Source organism: Dasypus novemcinctus, chromosome 13 (assembly GCF_030445035.2).
Source record: "Dasypus novemcinctus isolate mDasNov1 chromosome 13, mDasNov1.1.hap2, whole genome shotgun sequence".
NCBI classification, from domain to species: domain Eukaryota; kingdom Metazoa; phylum Chordata; class Mammalia; order Cingulata; family Dasypodidae; genus Dasypus; species Dasypus novemcinctus.
In genome coordinates this window covers 55907202-55933835 of record NC_080685.1, presented here as the reverse complement: position 1 = coordinate 55933835, position 26634 = coordinate 55907202, and the positions used below count along the sequence as shown (strand labels likewise).

The window sequence follows — 26634 nt, the reverse complement described above, 5'->3', positions numbered from 1 at the left end:
AAATTAGCACTCTGCTAGCTACCATGGTGAATACCAAAGTGTAAGAGGCATCCTCAAAGGGATACTTAGGCTCCAAAACTACATGTGAAACAGAGCAATTAAGCAAGAGACAGTGTGGGATTGACTAAAAGCCAGAGGGGAGAGAAGCAAGAGAGACCCTTGTAGCTTAGAGCAGGCTGAGAAGGCTTCCTGGAGGCGATGGCCCATAAGTTAGTCTTAAAGGATGAGTCAGGGTGAGAGGGAAAAAAGAGAGACTTGGGAGGGATAAAGAGGTAATTCCAGACAAAGGTGGAATGTGGCAAGATTCTTGAAGTGTGAGGAGCAGAGCTCTGCTGGGATGAAAAGTGCCACCAAGATGGAGACTGGAGCAGCAACAGCTTCTCTACAGTCTACCATGTTCTCCCCCTGAGCTCACCCCACTCAACCTTCACAGCAACTCTCCAAGGGAAATCTCATTACAATCACACTCCAAAGCTGGAGTCCAAGGTTCAGAATTATGGTGCCAGTGGAAATCAAGAGCTGTTGAGTAACAGAAGTAAGATTTTTACTTTAGAGTCACTAGACTCCAGTTCAATACCCCTTTTGTCTCCTGAGAAGGCAGGTCCAAGGACTGCAGAAAATTACAAGTTTAAACTCATTTAGAGGCCATCACTCTTAAAGACAAGTATCCTAAACAGACTAGTCTACCCAACACATTTTAGTTACCTGCCCTTCCCAGAGAATGCTAACATCATAAATTAAATAGACTTGATAGCAGTATAATCCCCCTTATATACAGATTAAGAAACAGCTAGTAACCTGCAAGGCTGGGATTCACTCAACCCATTCATTCATTCTTTCATTGATTCACTTACTCATCTAACAAATATTCAAGGAACATTCAGAACTCCCTGATAAAAAAGACGGTTCTCGCCAGTAAGGAGCTTACAGACAAATGTAAATGGATTTCTATAATCCCATTTGGTGTCTGTTGCACACAGGCCTGTCCCTCCATAGGTAGGGTCTTGGTGTGAATAGTGTCTCTTTATAGAGTAAGTAGCTGGTAGGCTAATTGTCAGACTGAAGTGGGAAGGCAAAGCAGCTTCATGGCAAGGTAAAATCTCTATTTCTCTATAGTATAAAAATCCCTGTAGGAAAAGTTGAGAACTAGTTCTGCTACTCTGGGAAAGCCTGCCCTTCTTGAAATGGAGTAGCCAGAAGGGCATGGGGCTGGGTGTCCTTTGTGTTTGGGAGACCTGCCTGCCCCTGCCTCCAGGTAAATAGGCACCACACTGTTGCTAAGTTCTGCACTGCCTTTTCCATCCACCCAGCCCCGAGTTACTCACTCACCAGAACCAGCTCCAGGCAAAGAGGGAGCTGAGCAAGCCCTATGTAGGAATAGATGTGTCAGAGGACATGCACAACGGAGCTTTTCTTCTCCTTTATCTCTACCTCATCCCTAACTACCACCAATCACCGATCCCTCTGCATACTCCAGCCCTCTGCCAAACAGCATTTTCCACTCCCTTAGGCTGGCTTTGATGCTATTTTTGACCTTTGCTCTGCTGTTTCCAAAAGTCAGTTCCATAAGAGGACATTCAATAAGGTGAGTCATTGAAAGGATGGGGGGCACCACTTTGTTGTTGTGAAACAGGATGAGAATGAGGAAGAGACAAAGATCTCGATCCCCGTATTTATTTCCTGTTAGGGGAAGGGATCTAAAGCCAGATATCCATGAGTGGGGAAGGTCTACTCATATTTCCCAGATACCAAGTCATGGGCCTTTCCATTGCTCTTCTGCTCTGAGACCATCTACGTCCTTCCTAGAGAAATAATAAGTGGGAAGGAGAAAAGGAGTTTGAGGGATCTCCTTGCAAATATTTCCCAGGCACTGATGTAAGTAAGGAGGATGACCTGAGGTTCTCCATAAATGAAAACCCAGAGTCTCTGGAGAGTTGGTTAAGAGAACGCTGGCACTTTCTCTGTAGAAGAGGTGGAAAGCTTCAGCAGATTATAAAGGAGACCCAAAGTGGTAATGGAAAGTGCAGTTCACTCAGGCACTTGCCTCAAAGAATGCCTCGGATAAGCTTTCAGAGAGGGAAATAATTGCATGCTAATTGGCCTGATGACACAGACCAGCCTGCCTTCAGAGAGCCCTGATGGATCTCAGTTTCATTAGCACCACCAATTTTCCATAAATATCAGATCCTGCACACCCTCATTCTGAGGAACCTGCTCACCTCCCCCTGTCCTCCCCTTCTCTGGCTGCTCTCTTCCCACCGAGCGGGGCACCTGCAAAGCTAAGAGCAGAGGAAAATGGGCTTCTAATTGTGAGAGAGAGGGCTGGGCTAGGAAAGCACAGCTGATGGTGTCTGTGCTTATAATAAGAGCTGCACACTGAAGCCCAGGCTGCTGCAATGAGGATTCAGGTAAGTCATTTTTAAGGTTGCTCTGTGAGAAACACTCACTTTTGCCATCCTGGAGCCCACCAGAACTTTTGGGTTGCTTTCTTCAGTCAGCTCCCAAGCATCTCAAGCCCTCCCCATCAAGTCCTTCCTCAGCCTTCCAATAAATAGACATGAGCTACAACTAAGAAACAGTTCCCCTTCCCTCCTTCCAGGAATGAGGGACATGGTACATAATTATAAGGCTCTTCACAGTCCACAAAGTATCTTCATGTTGACTATAGCATTTTGTCTCAGCACAACCCCATGGTAAAGTCATGACGATATTCACAGTATTTAACCCCTGATAGAACAGGAGTGCACTGACTTATCAGAAGAGGTGCCAGGGTCGGGGGAAAGGTGGTTAGGGTGGCACTCAGGGGGTTGGGTTGGGGATGATTTACTGCAGGTATGGAAGCGTTTCAATATTTTAATAGCTGATATACTCATTCAGCTGAATATAAGCTCTTGTACAGATGATGCAAATAGGTGGTAACTCCACGTCATGAATTTGAGAATTGAAGTTTAATGACTTCTCAAGGTCATAGAACTAGTAAGCATCAGGTCTGGGAATCAATTCTGTCTTCTGACTAGAGTAAGTTGCCTACTAAACCGTGCAAGCTGCCTTCACCCATCAAGCATTTTACTGAGCATCTCACCCCATGCCAGGTTCTGGGAAGGGACCTGGAACTGTGTGGACGCATGCCACGGTCTCTACCACTCTAAGATCTACTGTTGTGATGGGCGAGGGGCGGGGCATGAAAACAGCTACAGTAATCGTGACAGATCCTATGATAGAGGTTGTGCTGATTGCACACCTCAACAGCAGAAGAGCTCTTCAATGGGGTCATAGAAGGATGTGTTAGATAAACAAGAGTGGATATGACACCTCTTTCTCTATGTTTGAGTTAAGAAAGGATAGAAAGTAATTGCACATCTGCTAGGAGAAACAAGAAATAGGCAGATATGCTGAAGTGTTTTTCCTTCACTAAGTCACAAACAGGTGAGCAGGGTACTTCCATCCCCACTCCACCCAGAACAATGACTGTGCTGAAAGCTGGCTCAGCTACTGTGAAGGTGTGTTCAGTAGAGGTAAGTGGCAGGTGCTACAGCATCAACAAGAGGGTTAGCTAGTAAACATGTGATACAGGGTGCATCCAGCCTATTGGGTCTTACTTTTGTGGCCTTGCATACACACTGAGCAGAAGTGCCTAATCCACTCAGAAAAGGCCATGTCCAGTGCTTCATTCATTTATTCATTCCCCTACTTATTACCCATAATGTGGCAAGCTCTGAACTGGGTACTGGGAATCAAAGTTGAATAAGACCCTGTCTCTCCCACAGGACCTTAGAATCTCAGGTGGTGACCATCACATGAGCTAGCAGTTGTAAAGTAAAAGATAACCTCTATAAAAGGTGCATATCCCTGAAAGACTGGAAAGAGGTTTTTAACTACGTGGGGAGTCAGAAAAGCCTTCACCAAAGAGGTACCTTTTTTGAGTTGAGCAAAGAAGGGTGAGGAAGAGCCCTTAGGTGATCAGACAAGCATTGCAAGCAAAGCAAACAGCAGGTTTCAGGCAAGAGTTGTTGGATCAACTGGGTTACAAGACTCAGATGGGGGGTGAAGAGTGGCGGTGGGGAATGGGAGAAGGACAAAGGGCAGGTAAGCAGTGTGGAGAGATGAGACTACAAAATATCAGGGATAGATCTTCAGTGGTCTGGTAGTTGTATTAAAAGGAAGGAGTATTATTACTTTTCAAACTCTAATTGTGCTACAGCTGATGCTTTACATACATCTGTTTAAATTTAATCCTCACAGCAACCCTCAAAGTAGAAATCTTTTCTAAGTTTTCAACACTTTTGGAATGAGTCAGCTGGTTCCGGAGATTATGTTCTTTCCACTGCATTCAACTGCTGCATTGGCTGGGGCACGGTTGTTTTGGCTCTGTCCCATGGACAATTGGGAGCCATTGAAGGACTTTAAGCTGAGGGATGATTTGATGATTTGAACACCTGGTAGCAGCATAGGAGGTGAATCAGGGAGAAGAACTGATCAGGCAGACAGGAACACAGTTAAAGGGATAATGCAAGAAAATCAGGAATGAGTTGATCAGATCCTCAATTAGGGGAACGGCAGTAGGGATGAAGGGGAGGCAAATATAAGGGACTGATTATAGTGATGGACTAAGGAATCTAGTTAGACAAGGAGAGGGAAAAGGCCACTAAGGGATGAAAGAAAGTAAAAAGTTGGTCAGGTCAAAAGATAAGAAGGAACATTAGTGGGACCTTTGAGATGTTGATCCAGATATACCTTTCATTTCCTGTATGACCACCTCTTCTCCAAATTTGGCAGAGCCCACTACAGGACTGAAATAGAGGGAGTAGGGGTGTGGCTCATTTTATGGAGCTCTGTCTTCTTGACAAAACCCACTCCACCCTACTAACAGTCCCTCATTCATCATTTTAATCTGCCTAAGATACCAGTCCCCGAAATTTGCCTAAATCCTGGTTAACTTTAGTCATCCTTCTCTCTCACTTTCTCATTGCTGACACTGCATTTCCCCTAATCTGACCCCATCTCTTCAATTGACTTCTACTGAACTTTGTTCCATCGTCTTCTCTGGATCTCACAAGCCAGTAGTGGCTTCCCCTGAAGTTGTCTCTGGTAGTGGCTATCTACTTTCCCTCACATTCCTGGATGGGGAAGTGAGGTGGGTCCCCCATGCTCTTCTCTGTGCTGTCCTGACCACTGTTCCTTCCTCCTCCCTGACCATCTTTGGCTCCTTGGAAACATAAGCCATCAGGACGCTGTCACCCACTCCCCCTCCCGGCTGCAGTCTGTCTTTTTTGTTACTCCCCCTCAACCACAGAGGATTTTTAATATTAGGCTTACAGTCTTTCTTACCATCATGGGGCCTGTATCATTTCTGCTGAACTCAGCATCCATATAATTCTTCAATACCTTAGTTTCTCAGTTTCTTCTCACCTCACCTCTTCTCCTCGTGCTTCCACACCACCTTAGCCACCCACACCCATGGCCATGACCCAGAACCTGATATTATTGGTAACTGTACTCTCTCCATAATCTTAATTTTAAGCCACACACTCTGGAACTTCCTCTAATCCCTTCACTCTAACAAATCATCAAACCTCCTTTGACTTCTAATCCTTGGACCTGATCAACTTTTCAATTTCTGTTGTACCTTAATGACCTCATTTCCCTCCTTTCCCAACTTAGATTCCTTGTTCTATCACCATAATCTCTTCCCCTTGCATATACTCCCAATTCCTTTGCCTCCTTTGTCTTTATTTCTGTAAATACACACGCACATACATATACAAATCCTGGTTAAAGCTAACTCTCCATCTATCCCATGCCTGTCTGTACAAGAGCTGATAAATCTCACAAGTATTCTGACTGGCCTCATTTTATAATTATGACCACAAATCTTAGGTGGGATCTCATTACTGCCCAGCAATCCACTGCATATAGCTAGTCAATTAATGTCCCTGCTCTCTGAGAAGACCATTTCATACCTTCTTTTCTCTTCTCAACATTCTTTTCTCCTTCTTTACTTATAGCCAAACACTTTGCAAGGAAACAGAAACAATCAGAAGAAAAAGTCCTCAACCTTGCCCACATCTACGATCCTATTATTTTGCCTCCTATTATAATAGGTGAAGTGTTCATGCTCCTATATAAGACCAACCCCTCTCACTTACTCACGGATTGTTTCCTGCAATTACCTTCTATCTCTCCAGGATCATTATTTTCTCCATCTCTACTGAATCATTTCAATCAACATACAAATATCCTGAAATATCTTTCATCTTAAAAAGAAGAACACATCCTACCTTGACCCCACATCACCATCCATCTACCACCCTTTTTTTTTCTGTTTGCCTTTATTTTAAAGCACTATCTCTACTTATCTTTGATTGCTCACTTTGCTTTCTCTTTTGAATCTCCTCTTCTCAGTCTTTTGTATCCTTTATGCCACTGAAACTACTTTTATTCAGGGCACCAGTTACCTCCATGTTGCCAAATTGAAGGTCAATTCTGAATCTTCACCTTAGTGACCCGTCCATAGCATTTAACAGTTATTCCCTTTTTCTTGTGTGAAACACTTTATTTATTGACTTTTGTGACTACATTTTGTCTGGTTTCCTTTATATCTCTCTGCTCTGTCTCACCTACCTTTGTTGGATCCTCCTCTGGCCTCCCAATTTCTGAATATTGAATGCTTCACAATGTAGCCCAGGACCTCTTTTCTAGCTGTACTCACTTCTTGAGTGATCTCATCTCATCTTTCCCATAGTTTTAAATACTATCTACACATGTGTATATATTTGTATGCCAAATTTATGTCTCCAATTATGACCTTTCTCTTGAAATCCTTGTGTTTATATCTAACTGCCTATTAGAGAACTTTACTTGGATGTCTAATAGAATGCCTAATTAAAGATATCTAAAGACAAACGTTTGATCTATTTCTTCCAGATCTGCCCTTCCCCTCAGTGTTATCCTTCTTAGTAAATGATATAACTGTTCATCTTGTTGCTCAGGCCAAAAATCTTGCAATTGTTCTTGAATTCTTGTTTCCGGTATGTTAACTAATCCTGTAGTCTCCACACTGAGAATATATTATGAACCTGCCAATCTCCCACTACCTCTACCTGCCACCCTTTTCCAAGCTACCATTATTTCACATATCGATCACCACAATGGCTACTGTATTGGTCTCCAGGACTCTTTTCCTCCACCCTCCCTAACCAGTAAGTCCCTTCGCAATATGGCGACCGTGTCCTCTGCAGCCTCATCTCCTACTTCATCCCCTTTTCACTCCACTCTGTTACACTGACTTCCTTGGTGTTCTTGGAGCACACCAAGCTACTCCCACTGTAGGGCAATTGCACATGCAGTTCCCTGGGCCTAGGATGCTCTCACTGAAGATATCCATGTGGTTTACACCCTTATTTCATTCAGGTCTCTCCTTAAATGGCCTCCCTTCAAACAGGTTTCCCTAAAGTACCATATCTCCTTCACTCTCTGTTCCCCTACCTGGCCTTATTTTTTCATACCATCAATCACCACTTGACACTCTACAGCTATTTAATTCTGTCTCTGCCACTAGGATTTCAGCTTCATGAAGACAGGGACTTGATGTGTTTTGTTCACTCTTGTATTTCCAGAAGCCAGAACAGTGCCTGGCACAGAATAAATACTCAATACATTTTCAATGAATGAACGAATAAATGTACAAAATTACCTCCTGAATTTCATAGGGAACAAAAGCAGAATGTAAGACATAGTTAACCTCTAGTCATCATCATAATTTTATATTTATACAAAAGTCAATACGCTCAAGTTTTTCCACTATTCTTCTCCTCCCTAAAATAATATGAACTGTCTTGGAAATCTCCTAGATGTTAGAAGTGAAGATGGGGTAGAAGTTATCATGAACACAGTAACTATTGCGCTGTTTTAAAAATCCATGAGAATATGTCACTCCCCTGCTTAAAACCCCCCAATAGTTTTCCACTGTACTTTGAATTATGTTAAAATTCCTTATCACAGCCATGTAATCTGTCTTCTGTCTATTTTCTAACCTCACTTTGTACCAGTGTCTTTCTTGTGCACATCCCTGCAGTTATACCAGTCTTCTCTGTCTTCTCCCAGCATACAAGACTGGTTTCTGCCTCAAAGCCTTAGCACTTACTGTTCCCTCTGTCTGAACACTCTTCCCTCAGATAATCACACAGCTGGCTTCATATAGTCAGTTCTCAGCCTCAGAGTCTATACCCACAGTGCCCTTTTCTAGTCAATCTTGCTGTTATTAGCTGCTCCCTCCCTTAACCCAGTAAATGTGAACTTTTTGACTCCGTCCTTTCTTCATCATTGTTTGAAATATAATTTTTCACTTATTGTCTTCATTGTAATTTTTTACTTATTGTCTTCATCCTCCACCAGTATGTAACTTCTGTAAGAGTAGTGACCCTGTATGCCTTTTTCACTGCAGTCCCTCAGTTGGAGCCTGCCTCATTCTAAATGGTACATGATTATTTCCCGTGTTTTAAGGCCAGCGGTACCTTCCTTCAGAAGGCTTCCTTTCCTCCCAGATCAGACAGGCCTGGCTGACCTGGAGCTGGTTAAGGTCTGGCCTCCCTCTTGGTTTCCCCGGCCGTCCCTCCCCAGGCCACCCCCAGCAGGACCCCACAGGCCCTTACCTTGATGGCCCCTGTGGCGATCTGAATGTGGTGCAGCCTGCGCAGTGTGCTCTCCCTGTCGATGAAGTAGGACGCCGCCAGCTGGTGCAGGGTCTCCAGGGACACGGCAGAGCTGTTCCCACTGCCCCCTGCGACAGGGACACCCCCTCCCGTCTCTGTCTTCCGGCTGAGTTTCCGCTTGTCCACAAATATGGTCAGAGATTCTTCTCCTATAGCAAACAACGTGCGTCCATTGGAAGGGGCTTCTGCTGCCTCACCACCCCCCACTCCCCAGGAAGGACGCAAAGCCGTTGGCCAGGGTACCAGAGCTAGGAAGGAGCACACTGCGCTGGCTGTTGCCCCTTCCCCACCGCTGACCGCTTTAAACAACCTCACGTCTGAGGCTGTGACAGATGGCGTCACTGGCCTCACTGCCCAATGGGCCCTTCTTCTTTTCCTTAATTCTTTAATGTCCCCAAAGCTTAGCCCCCAACTCCCAGCCCACCCCCAGCTTATCCATTTTGCATTCTCTGTTGATCTCTGTCTCAGGCCATCTACCACTATGCGAGAGATCAAATTCTCTCTCAAATTGTTTACGAGAAATCGCCATGGATATTTTTCCTCCCTCAGAAAGAACAAAAGCCTTGACGCTCAACCGGTCCCTCCCCATCAAACACTCAGTACCCAGCACATGCTGGTGCCTGCCCTGAAGCTTGGAGAGCCTCTTTTTGCCCATCAGAAAGTGAGCTAAATCTTATAATAAATCTTGCTTCCTATTTTCCAGGGCAGAGAGGACACTGCCTCTTCAAAGCTCTGGGCTGTCCTGGGTCCTGGCCACCTGTTGTGCCATCTCAACATTGGAATTGGTTTGGCGAGTACCAGTCCTTGTGGAGAGGTTACAGGGGTCAGGGACTCAGCCGACAGCTTCTCTTGTCTAAAGTCTGACAACTGTAGCCCCAGGAACTATCAGGAGGTGGAGAAGACTTGGGGTTAGATGGCTTAGTGAAATGAGAACTAGGAGCGCCCCCTGCTGGCAGTGCTTAGTAGAAGCCCATCACTCACCCAGCCTCCCTAACCCCCCACCCCAAGCCCTCCTCAGGAGAAGCATATGAGCAAATAAGCCGTTAGGGGATGAATTAGGAAGTCAAGAGACTGCACTGTCCTCAAATGCACACCAGAAAGAAAACTCTTCTTAGGCAATAATAAGCTTGAAAGAACAAAAGATCCAAGGAGACTTTGGAACTGCATTGAGTGAGTCTTAACAAGCTATTTTAAAACGACCTAGAAACCACTTAGTGTGGGATCATGATATTGCTTACCTCCAAGGGTGGCAGAAAGTAAGAAATGAGTGCCGTACTTTTTGATCAGGTTTTCAGTAACCTGTTGCAGGTTAGGTCTTCTTCCGAGGAGGCGGATGTTCCGGATAAACTCCGGGGCAAGGGGCAATGGCAAACTGAAGAAGTCCTTCCTTTCCAGAGCCAAGTTGTTCACTTTCCAGCGGGCAAACTCCCTGGATGAAAAGCCAAGGGATACAGAAAAGCTCACTGCAGTTCAGAAGAACAGGCATAAAATCTGCAGTAGGTAATGTTTCCCCCTTCCTGGCCTCCTCTCGGTCTATCTCGCCTGGGAAAGGTACCCAATGTCCTTGGTCCTTCACCTGGCTTCTCCTTCCCAGTATGTAAAGCCCTGTTTCACCTGACTCTCCACCAGAGCCCACTCCCACCCAGCGTTCTCACTAGAGAGTAGTTAGTTGATCAGTTTATTCGTGTGAAAGTAGGCATGGTTGGCTGTGTAGGGTAGCAGGAAAAATAACAACACATTAGAACAGTAGTTTGCAGAGATGGGAGACAGCCATATTGCAACTCCAGGGGTGAGTCATGCTTCTATAAAATTATAGGGTGCAAAATGTAAACCATAATGTAAACTATAGGCCATGGTTAGTAGCAATGCCTCAATATTTCTTTATTAATTGTAACAAAGGTACCACGCTCATGTAAGATGCTATTAATAGGGGAAAATGTGAGAAGGGGGGCAGTTGCAGGGTGTATGGGAATCACCTTTATTTTCTATGTAACTTTCCTATAATCTAAAACTTCTTTTAAAATAAAGTAAAAAAATAATTTCAGGAAGTAAGAGTCAAAAAAAATCTATTGGTGTATACTTCACTAAGAATGGATCATTTCACCAATGCCTGATTGTGTTACATCTTATATTGGTCATCTGGAAAATATTGAATTGCTGAGCTATCCAGATCTTCTACAATTTGACACTTCCATTATGTAATATCAAAACATCACATTAGTTAATATTACTACCAATCTCATCAGAAAAGTCTTTAAATATTGAAAAGCTTTCACAATGATGAATATGAGTTTTCCAAAATTCTAATTTTCATTTGAAAGCTTGGGTTTTATCTTAGTAACAAATATTGTCAGTTGTTTTTCTTGAAGAAACAGGCATATTTAATTCTTTTTTTAGTATTTTGCCAAATACTCAAGTCTGAATAACCATGGCTTTTCTATTGGTTGTTCTTTCAGGAAAAAATGGGGTTCCATGAAAAAAGGGACTGGTTTAGCTCTCAGGTCAAACTATCACAAAAGTATTTTTCCCTGAGACAACCATCGTATTTCAGCATGCAGTAGGAGTGCTTTATGCATACTTTCCATTTTGTCATAAAGAATATTAAAAAACATGTGCTTCAGGGTCAAGATTCAAAAAAATTAATAAAATTTACTGCTTCAAGGACATTATTAAGTGAAATTAGCATACACATAAATTTTTTAAGTGCAAGTATATAATAATGAAAAATACCCAACTGCTAGTACAGTTTGGTGTGACTACCTTTACTCAAATTAAGATGCTACCATGCTTTTGCAACTCCAGTGCAAATGCCAACATGGGCCCCTGATAGGGATTAGAGGGAACCAAATTTCAGAAGCCCCATTCTAGGAAATGGCCAAGTTCCTTTCCTGTCTTGTCTAGGATTTTAATCTTCATTAAATTGTTCCTCCCATGTCTGTATTTTGAAGGATACAGATTTCCAAAGGGAATCTTTAGCCTGGAATGAAATTTGAAGAATTATACCTATTAGGAAAAAGGGAGCTCTCCACTGTCTCTCAAATTATACTGGTATGGACTGACTCCACTGCCTTAGGAAGCAACAAAATATAGAGCCTTCACAAACCTCCTCACCTATCCTGACTCTGTGCATCATGAGAAGTGCTAAGCCTTAATCTGACCTTACCCCAAATCCATGGAGTACAAAAGACAGGACTGCAGAAAAAGAAAAGAATTAAAAAATAAGTAAAAATTCATGTTCAACTGAAGGATATGTAATTCCCCCATCTAACTCAAGAGACTAAGAGAGAGGAGGGGCACATGCCAAACATTACCAGGGAAACAAAGGAAGAGAGCTGAAGAATAATTCATGGTTCCAATGAAGTCTTTAAAAATTCCTGGTAGTGCGATTTTATTTATCTAAGCAGGTAAGCTCATAATAATATATTATCAGTTATTTCCTTTGTGCTAAACTTTAATTAAAGTACTGGGTATTTGTCAAAGAGGCTTTCTATCCTAAATCCCACTGCAAAATAAAGAACAGTTTCTGGATCTCATTTCTAGTTATCTGAATGGGAACTAGTATCCTTTCATTGGCTAATGGATAATTATTTTGATGAGAATCATAAAGTCAGATCACCAAAAAGAAACTTAGGGTTATCAAACCCAACACCCCTGCTTTGGGGGTAGGCTAACACCTAGACTTCATTAACTAATAAACATTTTTTCCCCTACTATTTAGATCCTAGGAAAAAAGGCATTCTTCCAATTTCCATAATTTTACAATGATTGAAGCCCTTCAGTGTAAGAAAAGGGTATTTTATCTTAAAGGTGGGCCCCAACATAAGTAAATCCAATAAATAAAAACTGGGGGTTGCATGACTTACTCTGTCACTTCATTCAGGACTGCTCAAATATCATTTTCCCAAGGAAGCCTTCCTTTACCATCTGTATCAGTCAGGGATCTTCAGAGAAACAAAACTAATAAGATTGGCACATGCAGTTGGGGTGGAGGTAGGGAGAGTGGAGTGCCAGCAAGTCCAAGATCCACAGGAAAAGTCAGCAAGCTGAAAGTTCCAGTAAGAGTGATGTTGCCTGCTTGAGTCCAAAAGCCATAGGGGAAGTTGGAAGTCTAGAAATTCTGAAGGGAACTGATGTGGTTGTCTTGAGGCAGAATTTCTTTTCCTTTTTGGAACCCTAAGTTCTTTGCTTAAGGCCCCCAACTAATTAGATGAGGCCCACTCAAATTATTAAGCATAATCTCCTTTGTTTAAAGTTGTAGGTGCCAAATACATCTATAAAAACATCCACAGCAACATCTAGGCCAATATTTGCCCAAACAACTGGACACCATAACCTAGCCAAAATGACACATTCAGTTAACCACCATACCATAGTATTCAACAGAGCACCCTCTCTCACTTTCTGTTACCATGTTCGGCTGATGTTTCTCTTTATCATTAATCAATACCTGACATAATTTTATATATATATATATATTGTCTTGTTCCCCACCCCCTACTGGAATGTAGACTATGAGAGCAGCGATATTTTTTTGTCTTATTCAAATCTTTATCTCTAGCTATAGAACAATGCCTGACACATAGTAAATGTCCAACACATTTTTGTTGAATGAATAAATGAGTGATTCTCCAAGTAACTTATTTTATGTCACAGCTCTCTTAATCCTTTAGTTGTTTGTGAATTATTGACAACTTGATAAAAACATTATAGGATGAGAATACATCAAAGCTACAACCAATTAATGATTGATCTAAAATAAAAATAAAGCAATTCTGAATGTGTATACCATACCAATGGGAAAATTAGATTTGATTTACAAAAATGTAATGTAAAACATCATTTTCACATGGATTTATTATACAAATCAAGACACCATTGGTATATTCTCTTCTTTCGGTAAACTGAGTCAAAGAGGTACTGATGCAAAATACCAGAAATCTGTTGGCTTTTATAAAGGGTGTTTATTTGGGGTAGAAGTTTACAGTCACAATGTCATAAAGAGTCCAACTCAAGGTACCATAAGAGACACTTTCTCACCCAAAGTCATTGGCCATGTGTTGGAGCAAGATGGAGGGTGATGTTTGCAAGAGTTCAGCCTTGCTTCTTGGTCTTAAGGCTCCGTGGTCCCAGCTTCTTCCAGTCAGCTGTAGGCTGGCTTAAGGCTCATCTCTCTCTCCAGGGCTCATTTCTTTTTGGGCTCAGCTGCTCAGTTCTCTTCACAAGGTCAGCTGTAGACTATCAGACTCATCTCTCTTCCCAGGGCCTCTGCCATGTCTAATGAGCTGTCTCTCTTCCCCTGTGTTCTTCTTCTCTGTGTACTTACTTCCTGGGGCCCCACCATCAAAAATTAAAATTCTCTCCTCTGCCATTTCATTTTCTCTGTGAGTCCCTGCCTACCAAGGGGGTGGGTACTCAATATCCTACTGATGTGGCTGAATCAAAGGCTTAATCATAATTTAATCAAGTAGAAGTGAAACCTCTGAATTTAGTACAATCTAATACACCTAGAGGAACAGACCAGTTTACAAACTCAATCCAATATCTATTTTTGGAATTCATAGATAACACCAAACTGCTACTGAGTCTGAGTCATCTTATATTTTCTACAGTGGACATGAACAACTTTCAATGGCCGTCCAATTTTCTTTAGCAATATGTATTAATCAGCCAAAAGGATGCTAATGCAAAGTACCTGAAATCTGTTGGCTTTTATAAAGAGTATTTGGGGTAAAAGCTAACAGTTACAGGGTCCTAAAGAGTCCAACTCAAGGTTACTTCCTTACCAAACTCTGCTGCAATATGTTGAAGCAAGGTGGTGGGTGACATCTGCGAGGGTTCAGACTTCCTCTTCTCTCTTAAGGCTCTGTGGTCCAGCTCAGATGAGAATGGCTCATCTTTCTTCCTCGGGCCTCTGCTGTGTCTATGGAGTGCTCTTCCTCTGTATATCTTCTCTGTGTATCTGCTTCTGTCTCCCTGATTGAGTGTCCATTTATATAGCCCACTAAGGGGGCAGGGACTCAACTCTGCATGCCCTAACAATCCGGTTGAATCAAAGCCCTAACCGTAACATAACCAAGTTTGAATTTAATACAGTCAAAGGGTATCATGCCCAGAGGAACAGACCAGTTACAAACATAATATCTCTTTTTGGAATTCATAAACAATATCAAATGCTATACCATACTCCAAAGTCCAGTGACTAAAGAATTTGCATTCAGATTCTGGTATGCTTTATGCCCAAACATTAATGATCAACAGCTCCATTCCACTACACTACGTCTAACAACAATTTTTGCCAGATGTACCTTACTCATAGTTAAAAGGAGTGACTATCTTGGAATTTTGCACTTTTATCTAGTCTTCATCGTCATAAGTCCAACATCAGAGTTAAAAATCCTATATTTTATTCAAATCAATAGTTTAGAATATGTCTAACTTAAATGAAGAAATCAAAGCTCAGAAGCTAAATACTTTGACTGATGTCACACAGTTACCAAGAGGGAAAGCCAACCTGTTAGAGCTAGATGAAACAATTGATCTTATTCACATTATTGTGTATATTGAAAATTCTATTTATACAACATTTCAGGATAAATGGAAAAGGACCAGAGGAGAACAGAGTATGGAGGGTTGCTACCCCAGGCTTTGTCCAATTGCCCCAGGGCTGAGATGATCAATATATAGACATACCTGTACTCTATTTGTAGCATATCCAGTGCAGGTATGCACACCAGTTGGAAAGCTCTATTTCAATCCTCTTAAGTTATGAGAAAATCATGAAATAAAGAGGGTATGTGGTTTGCCTAAAGCAGAAAAAGCAGCTGGTGGCAGACCCAGAACAAGAAGCTAGTGTCCTGACTTTCACCTGCACCAGCCCCCCCTGCCCCCCACTATCAACAATAACTACACTGATGGTGACAATAGCAACAGCTAAGACTCAGAGGTCTTGCATGAATTCACACAGTTAGTAAGTGGCAGAGCTGAGAATAAAACCTAGATCGATACTATACTGCTGTTTCTACAACACTATTTTTCTATGTGTAGTTTACCTTAAGTGTGTTTTATTGTATTCTATTTTTTTAAAAAAATGCTTACTATCTTATTGAAATACAATTCACATACCATACAATTCATGCATTTAAAGTATAAAATTCAACATTTATTTTAGTATATTTAGTATATTTGTGCAACCACCATCATAGTCAATTTTAGAATATTTTCATCACCTCCAAAAGAAAACACATACTCTTTAGCTACCACCCACTTTTTTCTCCATCCACCCCACCCAGTCCTAAGCAACCACTAATCTACCTTCTGTCTATATAGATTTTCCTATTCTGGTTATTTCATATAAATGAATTATATCATATGTTATCTTTATGATTGGTTTCATTCACTTGGCATAATACTTTCAAAGTTCTGCTAGCATATATCAGAAGTTCATTCCTTTTTATGGCCAAATAATATTCCCTTGTATGTGTACACCAAAAATGTATACTATCTTTTAACAAAGGTACTTATATTACCCAGAACATTTCATCCCTTAATTATCCACATAAAACATTTCTAAAGCACAGTACAATGTTTATGCCACAGCAGAACCTTTCCAGATTAAGGCAGTTTTAGTATGTCTACTTGCAGGAGGAAATATTGAGACCCAGAGAAAATCAAGTCCACATGCCAGGACTCATGGCAGGAATCAGGGACAAATGCTTGATTCCAGTTCCCACAGTCAGGAAACCATAACACAGAATAGCAAATGACCTAAAAGAGTGACTGATACTATCATAGGAAGCTTTTTATGAGCAAATAATAAAAAATAATGGCTATCATTTAATGGGGAATGTGCCAGGCATTCCAAGCATCTTGCAAGTGTTAACCAGTGTAATATTGAAAACAACCCTACAAGGGAGAAGATATAATTAGCCTCATTTTATGGATGAGGAAATTGAGGCACAAATAAATTAATTTGTCCAGTAGGTTAATAGCCAGTAAACACAGCCTCCAGGACCCAAGCTGTGTTATCATGCTATACCACCTCTGCCTGGGAAACTCAAAGGGGCAAGCATGATTTTATGAGCAAAAAGTGTATGTGTTTGTGTGTAGAGGAAGAGGGAAGGGGAGGGGTGAAAGAGAAGGTAATGGAGAGAATGGATTTCACTGGAGAAAGAATAGATGCATATGGTTAAGGGCTGTATTTGGGGAAAAAAAAAACAAAACAAAACCCACTTCTGTACACTATTACCCTGTAGTGGAATATCAACTCAGAGTTAAGCCTCAGCAGCAGGTCTGTTCAGACTATGTGGGTTTTCTCTTCTACTCTAAGTTTCTTCTCTGCCTTTTGGGGCCCTTTATTTAAACAAAATAATGGCGGAAGCATCTGTGAATGGAATTTGAACCAGAAAGTGGTAAAAAAACAAAAAAAAAGTGCTTATAGAACTTATCAATCTGTTGCCACCCCTGGAAACCCCAGAAGTCAATGCTGGAAGGCAGGCTGAACTATTCAAAGAATAAATGTCCACTTCTAATTTTTCAGTAGTTTTTTTTCCAGTAAAAAAATAATGAAGCTTCTTTCTTTTTCTAGTAAAAGGATGTTTTCCATCTACCAATTACATTAACATATACTGCTTCAATTAAGCTATCATCTTTGTTTCAATTAAGCCATCAAGCAAATCATTTCAATTTAGCCATTTCTCCTAAAATCTTCTCCCACTGTGTTTGTTACACAAGCAAACATTTCTAACAGTAGTGTAGCCCCTATGGAAAGTGTCTTTAGATCAGCAGAGGCCATTAAGGGCTCACAGGTTAAGACAAACTGTGAACAGAGACCTACAAAGTAGACTTGTCCTGCAAAAGATATTCCTGCAGCCTTTCAAAAGGATGATTCAGTAAACTTCTACAATTAGTGTGCTTTAGGCCATTTTTTTCAAGCATATTTCAGATTATCTTAGAGTGAGCCATATATATTATATTTCTGTCAATGGATTCCCATAATCATAAAACCATTAATAATAACTGAAACAAAGTCTAAGAAATAGTCTAGATTGGAGGTATAAGCCCCTGTGTTTTATCAGCCATACACACTGACCTTTTCAATTTAACTTAGATTACACACACAGACGCACACTCATATATATTCTGGAGTGGTCACAGTCATCTTTGCCCCAAACTGCTTAACACTAATGGTTCAGGTTGCCAATAAGTGATGCTTCTGGCTGCAAATGAGTTTAGGGATTTTCCCAGAGTCCTAAGGGGTCCTGCAATGGGAGAGTTGAACCAGAGCCATGCCAAGCCCCCTGCAAGAAGAGCATCAGCAGGGCTTTGGAACCAAGCCAGCTCAGGGTTTAAAGGAAAAGGGTCTCAGACAAGAACACTAAATGGCGACGGGGCATTCCAATTTCAAAAGATGTAAATAAAAAGTGATGCTTCCAAGTCTTAACTTAACTACTGATTCTAATGTCACCAGCCACCCCACAGCACTGTGTGACTTTGCCTTATACAAGGTCACCAGAAAATCTCCCAGCAAGAATCCCCCAGCAGGGTCCCATGGCTCAGAAAGAGCACAGCTGGGGTCTTCCATCCCAGGTGCTGTTTCTAGCAGCTGCACAATAATGCAACCCTCTTTGGGCTTGTAAACGGAGAACATTGATCTGGCCCCCATGAAGAGTTATCACCTGTGAAGCTTCCCTCCCTATGAAGCCTTAGGGGAGAGAGGATTTTTTAAAAATCCCTAATCTAAGACAAAAACAAAGCTGTATCCCAATGGAGCTGAAATCTATGTGGATGATTGTGCTGAGGCCTTGTGCTCACAGCCTAATTATTCTGCTTCCAAATTTCTAATAGACCTTATACCTTTCCACCTCTGTGTCAAAAGCACGTTCAAGCCGAATTCCAAGGCCATCGATATGTTGTCATTTGGAAACTCATATTTCCTGTCTTCTGAACATACAGCCCTATCTCCATACGCCCACCCAGGCCCCCCTGCAGGTTTGCACCATCCTATTCCAGTGTTGGTGTGACCCAGAGTGCTTGGAGCTATTTCTCCCTCCTGAGTTAGAATCTAGCCTGGGTTTATAGGGCAGGGGATTGATGCTGTTACCTGCAGAGCAAACCAATCATCACCTGGCCACTCAGGCAGTGTTTCTCAGAATAGGATCTGGGACTTTGAGAGGTGGGGAGAAGCCTTGGGGCAGCTACAGAGTCCCTGATGACCAGCTGCAAGAACTGCTTGGCAAACAATGTCATGTTAGGGAATATTGTTCTTCTCTATCCTTTGGATTTCCTGATTTATTTCCAATAACCTCTCCTTTTGGGGAACCCCAGCTTTTAGTGCTAAAAGGAGAGACTATACTGAAAGAGACTGCGCTATCATTCTTCACACAGTAGTTTTGATAGGGACCATACTTAAGAAAAAAATATGGCCGGTGTTCCTTGAAAAATGAAAGAAGACACAGGACACATTACTGAATAAAATATTTAAGAAATTTAGAGCAGTAAAAGATGGATTGGCCCTAAACTGGGGACAGGAATAGTTTTCTTTTCATTTTTTCCTGCGACTTTACTTTGTCTACCTAAACTGTCAACCAATGACCCATGAGGAAATTTCTCACATACCAACAGGTTCTGGATCATTGCAAGTGGCTTTGTTGTCAGAGCTCAACTTTCTCTAGGAAAATCTCTTTCCCTGACTAGCTGGGGACTGAAAGATTTGACACAAGAGTCTCAATAAGCACCACTGAGTAGTGTGCAGTTGATTTTCCTAAAAAGTTCCAGACACAAGGAAGAACTGTCTCTTTCTTTAGTCTTCTACCAGGGTACTTTATATCCAAGGCTACAGCTCACATCACAGAACTCAATCCACCCGTTTCACAAGGTGCATATTCTTCATCTTCAACAACTCAGTGAATGAGAATAGCCAAAGCCAACGTGTACATTGAAGGATACAAGTTACTTACCTTAGTGGCTCAGCTAAGATGGTTTCATGTTCCCTAACTAGACATTTTAGGGACTTGGGGGTCTACCACGCTTTGGTTCCTGTACAGAAGGCAGTATTTCTAGACATAAAACATCATCAAGAGATTTCTATCTCAAGAACAGATTACTGTCATGTACTTGGCTGTTAGAGCCTTTACTGCTATAATGAATAAGACATGATTAATCTGAGCTATAAAAAGAAATGATAAAAAATATAATTCTTATGTTGGTGTAGTGCTTTCCTTTAAGGTTTTGTGTTTTGTTTTTTTTGTTGTTTGTTTTTTTTAAATTTTCCCACATGTTGAACTCTTTTATCCATACGAGGACCTTAGGAGAGTGAGAGAAGAAATAACATCACTTCACTATTAGCTTTTAATAATTTACAAAAACCAAGAGAAGTGACTTGCCCCAAATCTCAATTGATTAGCAGCAGAGTTTGACTAGAGCCTAGATGAATGATTTTCTGCCTTTGCCCATGTTATCTCCTCAAATTCAGGGACTACTAACCATCTTTGTCATACTTCCACATAATTTCTTTATCTTGTTTACCACTGGAGTTGGGAGAGATCCACAGGCAGAAAGGCTTTAATCCAGGAATCATTTGGTTAAAATAATATCTCGACCCCTGTAATTCTAGAAGGCAAAGAGCAGAATTGAGTCCAGTCCTCCCCCATGTGCCAGTGCCCAGTCTTTCCCACTGTCTGGAAGAACTCAAGAAGCCTGGCATGGAGGCAATTTAGCAGCCTGCTGTGTTCTCAAGCAACAGCCCCGTAAACAATGATTGGCCAATTTCATTCTAATCTTACCAATTTTGCTCTAATTAAAATCAAGCTGCAGCTTTCAAACAGTTTAATTAAGGCTGATTGGGAGATATGGAGAGGGGAGATTCAAGCCCGAGAAAAAAGGAAGAGATCATTGTTTGGTGAGTCCCACACTGCTCTGGTGGGGCTCTGGAGTGCAAGTGGGCATTGAGAGTGATATGTTAGTAGAAAAAACATGAAATACATCCGGCACACTAGAGGGAAGGACCAGTGACTCTATGAACCAGAAGGAACTGAAGAGGAAGCTAAGGCCACTGTTTTCCCAGGGACAGAGACCCCAGCTCTACCCTGACCTTCCATCCTATTCTCCCACCGATCATCTGTTGAACAATGGACAAAATTGTTCTGCTCAATTCCCATTGTGCTTGTCTTTGCTCAGCAAGCTACCATCACAGTCCATGACATACTTCTCCCCTTCAAATGCCTGCATGGGCTTCCCATTTTCTACTTGACTCCAAAAGAGTTCCCACAGTTTGGCAGTTCCTTCCATTGTCCTACCATTTATTCTTTCCTTGATGGACAGCCACTCTGTCATTTGGATGCATTTGACGTTTACATAGGATACCTTTCTTTGGGATAAATATTTCAGGTTCCTTAAACGGTTTCAAGATCCCTAGGTCCTCCTGTTCATTCTCTGCTTGCAATCTAATTTGCCAATGTGTTTCTTTTGACATGTGACTTTGCAGTATCACTTACATATATGGCTAGAACTATTTCCCTAACCTATTGATATGCGGCTTGGCCATGTGACTTTGTTTTGAATAATGGAATGTGAGTAGAAGTGACAGTATGCCAATTCTGGGCCAAGGCCTCAAGACGCATTGCACGTTTTCACTCTCACTCCTGTATCTCTGTCCTTACTATGAGAATTGCTTTCCCTAGATTGCTGTAGCTGCTACCTTTTCAGCCTTGGCCTCAGGATAAACACAATTGGAGTAAAACCCACCCCCTATTTTTCCACACTGAGCAACCTCTCCCAGCAGAACTGCAGCCTGATATATTGCTAACTAACCCCACCCACAGATTTATGAGTGAAGAATATTACTGTTTTAAGTCATTTGTTAGCATGATTGTGGCAATAGTTACATGATACATACCACCAGTTTTAGTCCCATTTTATAGCTGAGCTAGGTGAAGCTCAGATGCTTTAAATATTTTAGCCAAGGACACATAGCTAAGTAGGAGATGAAGATAGACTATGCTCTTTCTACTATACCATATTTCTTTTATTAATGTATTTGAATACTACATTTATCTTTATAAAAACAAAAATATTCTTGGCTGACAGTAATCTTTTGGTCAACCAAGACCCCACATTCCCTTCCAACTCCATATATATGTATATATATATATATATATATATATATATATACATATATATATATATTTTTTTTTTTTCTCTCTCTCTCTAAGATGAATCACAGCCAAGGCAGCCTTTATTTGTGAAGTTGACATTTTGAACTTAAATTTAGGGTTTTGCATTTCACACCCTTCTTAAATTCTAATTTTGTGGCAGAGACTGGAAAGTTGATCTCTAAACTGTTTCTTGGGCTCACAGGCAGATAGCATTTCCAAGCTTCCTCTGCTTTTAAGCATACTCATGTGACTATGTCCTGGCCAATGGAATGTGAACCCAGGCTAGCCTATAAAACCTCCCATGAAATCTTCCATTGTCTTACTCTCTTTCCTTGTCTGCCAGGAGCCTATGGAAGTCTCTGAGGCCCTAATAACCAGCAGGCTGACTAGGTGGAAGGAGTCTTGGTTCTGAATGATTTCATAAAGCAATCTCCTCTTCACCCTCCCAATAAATTGCATTAGAGAGTGATAGGAAGAAAATATAAACTTTTGTTGTATAAGTCATTGATGTTTGGGGACTATTTGTTCCAGTAGTTAGCCTACTCTAATGCTAGCTTTGTATGGCCCATACAGTATTCCAGTCTAGCAAAGTAATCTTGACTCTTGATTTTATTGACTCTCTGGATAGGGGTCCCTTTCAATTACCCATTTTCATTATCCATATGGTTAAACAGCCATGCTCCCATTTTTCCTCAGCCCAGTAACATTCCTTTATGGGGTCACTCTTCTGCTCTCTGGGGCTAAATGAGCAATAGCATTGATCTTGGGGCCTTGACTTTTGTGCCGTGGGATCTCGGTGTATAGAAAAACACCTGTCACTGTTATGGATTTATTTTGAACTATCTATAACTGTAAAATCAGTGGATAGATTAACTCAGGCTACAGTTAAGCAGATCAGTCAGTATATTTTAAGTGATGTGTGATTTAAAGTATAGGGATTCCAGTAGAAAAAATCTGATAGCGTAACACTGACTCTTCTTTTTTTCCTTTTCCCAAATTAAAATCTCTCTTCATTTTCCCTTTCTAATCTTCAGATTTCCTACTCTATTGTTTTCTATAATTACTCTGGAGAAACCCTCACAATATAATATGCATTTTATTTTGAAGTAAACAAAATCTGGTTCTTAATTGTCACCACAATACTCCTAAAAAGAAAGTACTGTTACTCTATCCATTTTACTAATAAGAAAAATGAGACTCAGAGATGTGAAATAATTAGCACATACTCACACAGCTAGAAGCAGCGGAACAGCAATTTAAATCCAGGCAGTCTGATTCTAGAGTCTAGAATATCATCTACTATGTAATACTGCTTCTGCTTCAGCAATTTCATCCCCAGAAAACCCTACTCTCAGGGAATGGTTTAATTCTCTTACTATGTTCCTATATATGCCAGACATGGTGCTGGGAACTGGAGATACAAAGACGAAATAAGATGTGTTCCTTGCCTGAAGGAGCTCATTCCCAAGTGAAAAGCAAAGATAGATAAATAAATTTAAAAAACAAACATATATATGTATACAGTACAAAAATTTCTGTAGTAAAAATATGAACAGAGTGATATAGAATATAAGGTAGGGTAATTAATTTGCTTAAAGGAATCAAAGAAGACTTCATAGGGAGGTAGCATTTGAATGGATTTGAAAGGTAAATAGGAGCTCAGCAGGCAGAGGAAATGGAAAGAGCTTTGAAGGAAGATGGAATGGGATATGGGAAGACATGGGATCCAAGGAGGCTTCTGTGCCTGGGTAAGGCTGGAGATGTTCTGTGGAATTGGAACAGAGGACAAGCAAGAAGAAATGGTGAGACACAATCAATAGCATGGGGTCAGTACTCATTGAATATTTGCTGAAGGAGTGAAGGGAGAGATTTTGAATAGACTTTCATGCTAAAAAAAATGGGTTAGGGTTTTATTCTTTGGGTTAAGAGGGGACAACAGAAGTCTTTAGTCAGGTTGATTTGGAGAAGAGAGAAAAGTTCAAGTAATAAAGAATGATATAGAAGAAAAGAGAAGAGGTTGGCTTTAAAAGATACTTGAGATGGAAGCCACACAATTTGCATGAGAATGGGGAAGAGGAGAGAGGTAAAGTAGCATTGTGACTAGTGAAACCAAGAAGTGCTACAAAGAATATAAGAGATATAATAAATGTAATAGAACATTATTTTATACATGAAACTAAATCTAGGTCTGTAAAGTCAAACAAAATAGGAGGTGGATACAATTCTTTGAGAAGCTGAGGAAAAAGGATATTTTTCCAACATTAAATGTGAATTCCCAGTATTCATTTCCAACTTTACTTGAAGCACCAGTGCTTCACTTCCAGAGCACAATCACACCAATTCCTGAGGTGTGCCTATGATCAAGAACCACCAGTGCTAGTCTCTGAGAACAGGATAGAATTCCAGGAATTGTGGGAGTCTGGAGAAAGGAAATGCCTGATCTGAGAAACTTTGAATAGATGAACCAATATTGATCCATGAAAAATTTCTTGAGCACTGTGAAAAGTGAGCAAGTTCCCTAGGAGCCAGAACTGATTCAAGAACAAACTTTATGTCGAAATAAATTTCTTATATTTTATTTATGAAGAAATACAGAAAAGAAATCTTGTTTTGTTTCCTAGGCTGCTTAAAGCTTAGTACCATGTAAGGGGTTGGGTTAAATAATGAGAATCTATTCACTCACAGTTCTGAGACTAGGAAAATGCCTAAATCAAGGTGTCATCAAGGACGCGCTTTCCTCCTGAAGACCAGCTGCTGACGATCCTTGGCTGCTTTGTCACATGGCAAGGAATGTGGTGGCGTATACTGGTCTCTCTCTTCCCTTCACGTTTCATTGATTTCAGCTTCTTGCTTTCGTGGCTTTTGTCTGAATTTCATTCTCTTATAAAGGATTCCTGTAATAGGATTAAGACCCATCCTGAAGTGGGCTACATCTTAACTGAAGTAGCCCATGAAAAGGTTCTACTTAAAACAGGTTCATCTCCACAGGAAGGGATTAACTTTAAGAACATGTTTTTCTGGGAACATACAGTCTCAAACCACAGGGAGAGTTCAGAGAGAATGTGAGAGGAGGGGAAAGAGAGAGAAAAGAGCCTCTGGAGGGAGGCTATAGAATGCTAACAACTGTCTTCACATATCTAGAGGCCTGTTGTGAAGAGAGACGTTTAGATTTATTCTGGAGAAATAAAAGAAAGCAGAGTCAGGAGCAATAAGTGGAAATGATGGGGAGAAACTGAGCTGTTCAGTGGATATTGGCTTCAGTGAACACCTCATGACTGGAACTGCCCAAGCCAAAGCTGGCTGCCCACCGATGCCGGGATTCGTAGACTGTTCATATTGGGTGCAAGATGGAGGATTTTCAAGTTGCATTTAATCCACAGATTCTGGCATCATTTTGTTTTGATAAATCAGCCCACGTCATTAGACTTCCTTACACATCCAGACACTGTCTTTGCTTCTTTAGCCTCTTGTCCCAGGCCCACATACCCTCTGCTCTGTGGATCCCAGTTTATTTTTTCTTCAGGCCTGGCTGTGAGATGCAGGCATCAAAATGCACACAGCCCTGCTTAGGCCAAAGAATATGTTACCAGGCTTCACAGTCACATTTCTTCTATTGAACCCCACTTGAGCTTGTGTTTCTGGATGAACAGGCCAACAACATTCAAGGACTTCTTCTCCATTCCCTCTTTATTAGCTTCACAACTTAACACATACACAGAAACAGCTGAGCAAGAGGCTAGCTTAATGTGCTAAAGTTTACGTCTGTTACTAGTAAACTATCTATGCAGCCCATGTCGAGGGATCATTAGATGTTTACATGCCTCTGTGGATTCAGCAGAATCCACTCCCCAAAGAGTCTTCCTTCCTGTCCCTCCTCCGTCACCAGCACGTCCCCAGGTGACACCCAAGGAAAATGTGAATTCCCCAGGCATGAGGTCTCCTACCAAAGGGTTTGGTGCCTTACTGGTTTGGGCTACCTCATTTTTCTCCCATCAGGGAATCCTGTGGCCACTAAGATTTCTTTCTTACTCTGACTCATTCTGACTTACAGAGCTAGTTTGGTCTTTATAAGGGGAGGAAGATAGAGGCACATTTTTGGGCCAGGGGTGAGCCTGAGAGGATGGCAGAGCCAAGGAGCACTAGCAGTGCAGACAGGGCACACCTCAGTGGGAGCTCTGAGTAACTCCTGTACCTTCCCCAAACATGCCCTAGGGAACAACCCACAGCTACACCCACAAATCCTAGGACTGATTTGGGAGTTTCTAGGCCTTTCCATAGAGTGCTGTGGATGCTAAAGAGTAAGTGGGAAGGTCCCTGGGCATCTTGTTACTGTAAGAAAATCCATATTTACAAAGTAGCCCAATAAGCAGAGGTGATTTCAACACCAAAGGCTTCTTCTGGCCTTATGAAAATATTACATGAAATATATGATATAGCCAAATGGATATGTGTATTTATAGATCAATAGCACCTTATCCTAAAGTCAGGGGCTAGGGATTTACCTAAAACTGAATTTTTACAAACTATTGCCAGGAAAAAATAAGATAGTGCATCTCTGAAATGGCATTGTGTCCTTCCAGCAGAGGATTGGCTTTACAGAAATTCAATTTACACTGACTACATCCTTGTAGAAACACACCAGCTGTGCAAAGCCAACAGAGACAGAATTTGCTGTGGGTGAACTGTTTCGTGAAGATTTGTCTGTAATCTTCAAACACATTGAAAGGTTTCCTGCCACTTCCAGAGCCCAGGGTCCAAATGCAAATAGAGAG

At 41.3% G+C, this 26634-nt stretch overlaps 1 protein-coding gene across 1 annotated transcript in view; it reads right to left on the bottom strand.

The window, feature by feature from the left end:
* The window catches only part of BRINP2 (BMP/retinoic acid inducible neural specific 2), a 109795-nt gene that overhangs the window by 10409 nt on the left and 72752 nt on the right, over window positions 1-26634 (bottom strand). The window contains exons 3-4 of the mRNA XM_004478214.3: window positions 9950-10140; window positions 8652-8860 (exon numbers count right to left, since the gene is read on the bottom strand). Of these exons, the coding sequence (XP_004478271.1) occupies window positions 8652-8860; window positions 9950-10140 (400 nt within the window). The remainder of the gene's footprint in view (window positions 1-8651; window positions 8861-9949; window positions 10141-26634) is intronic.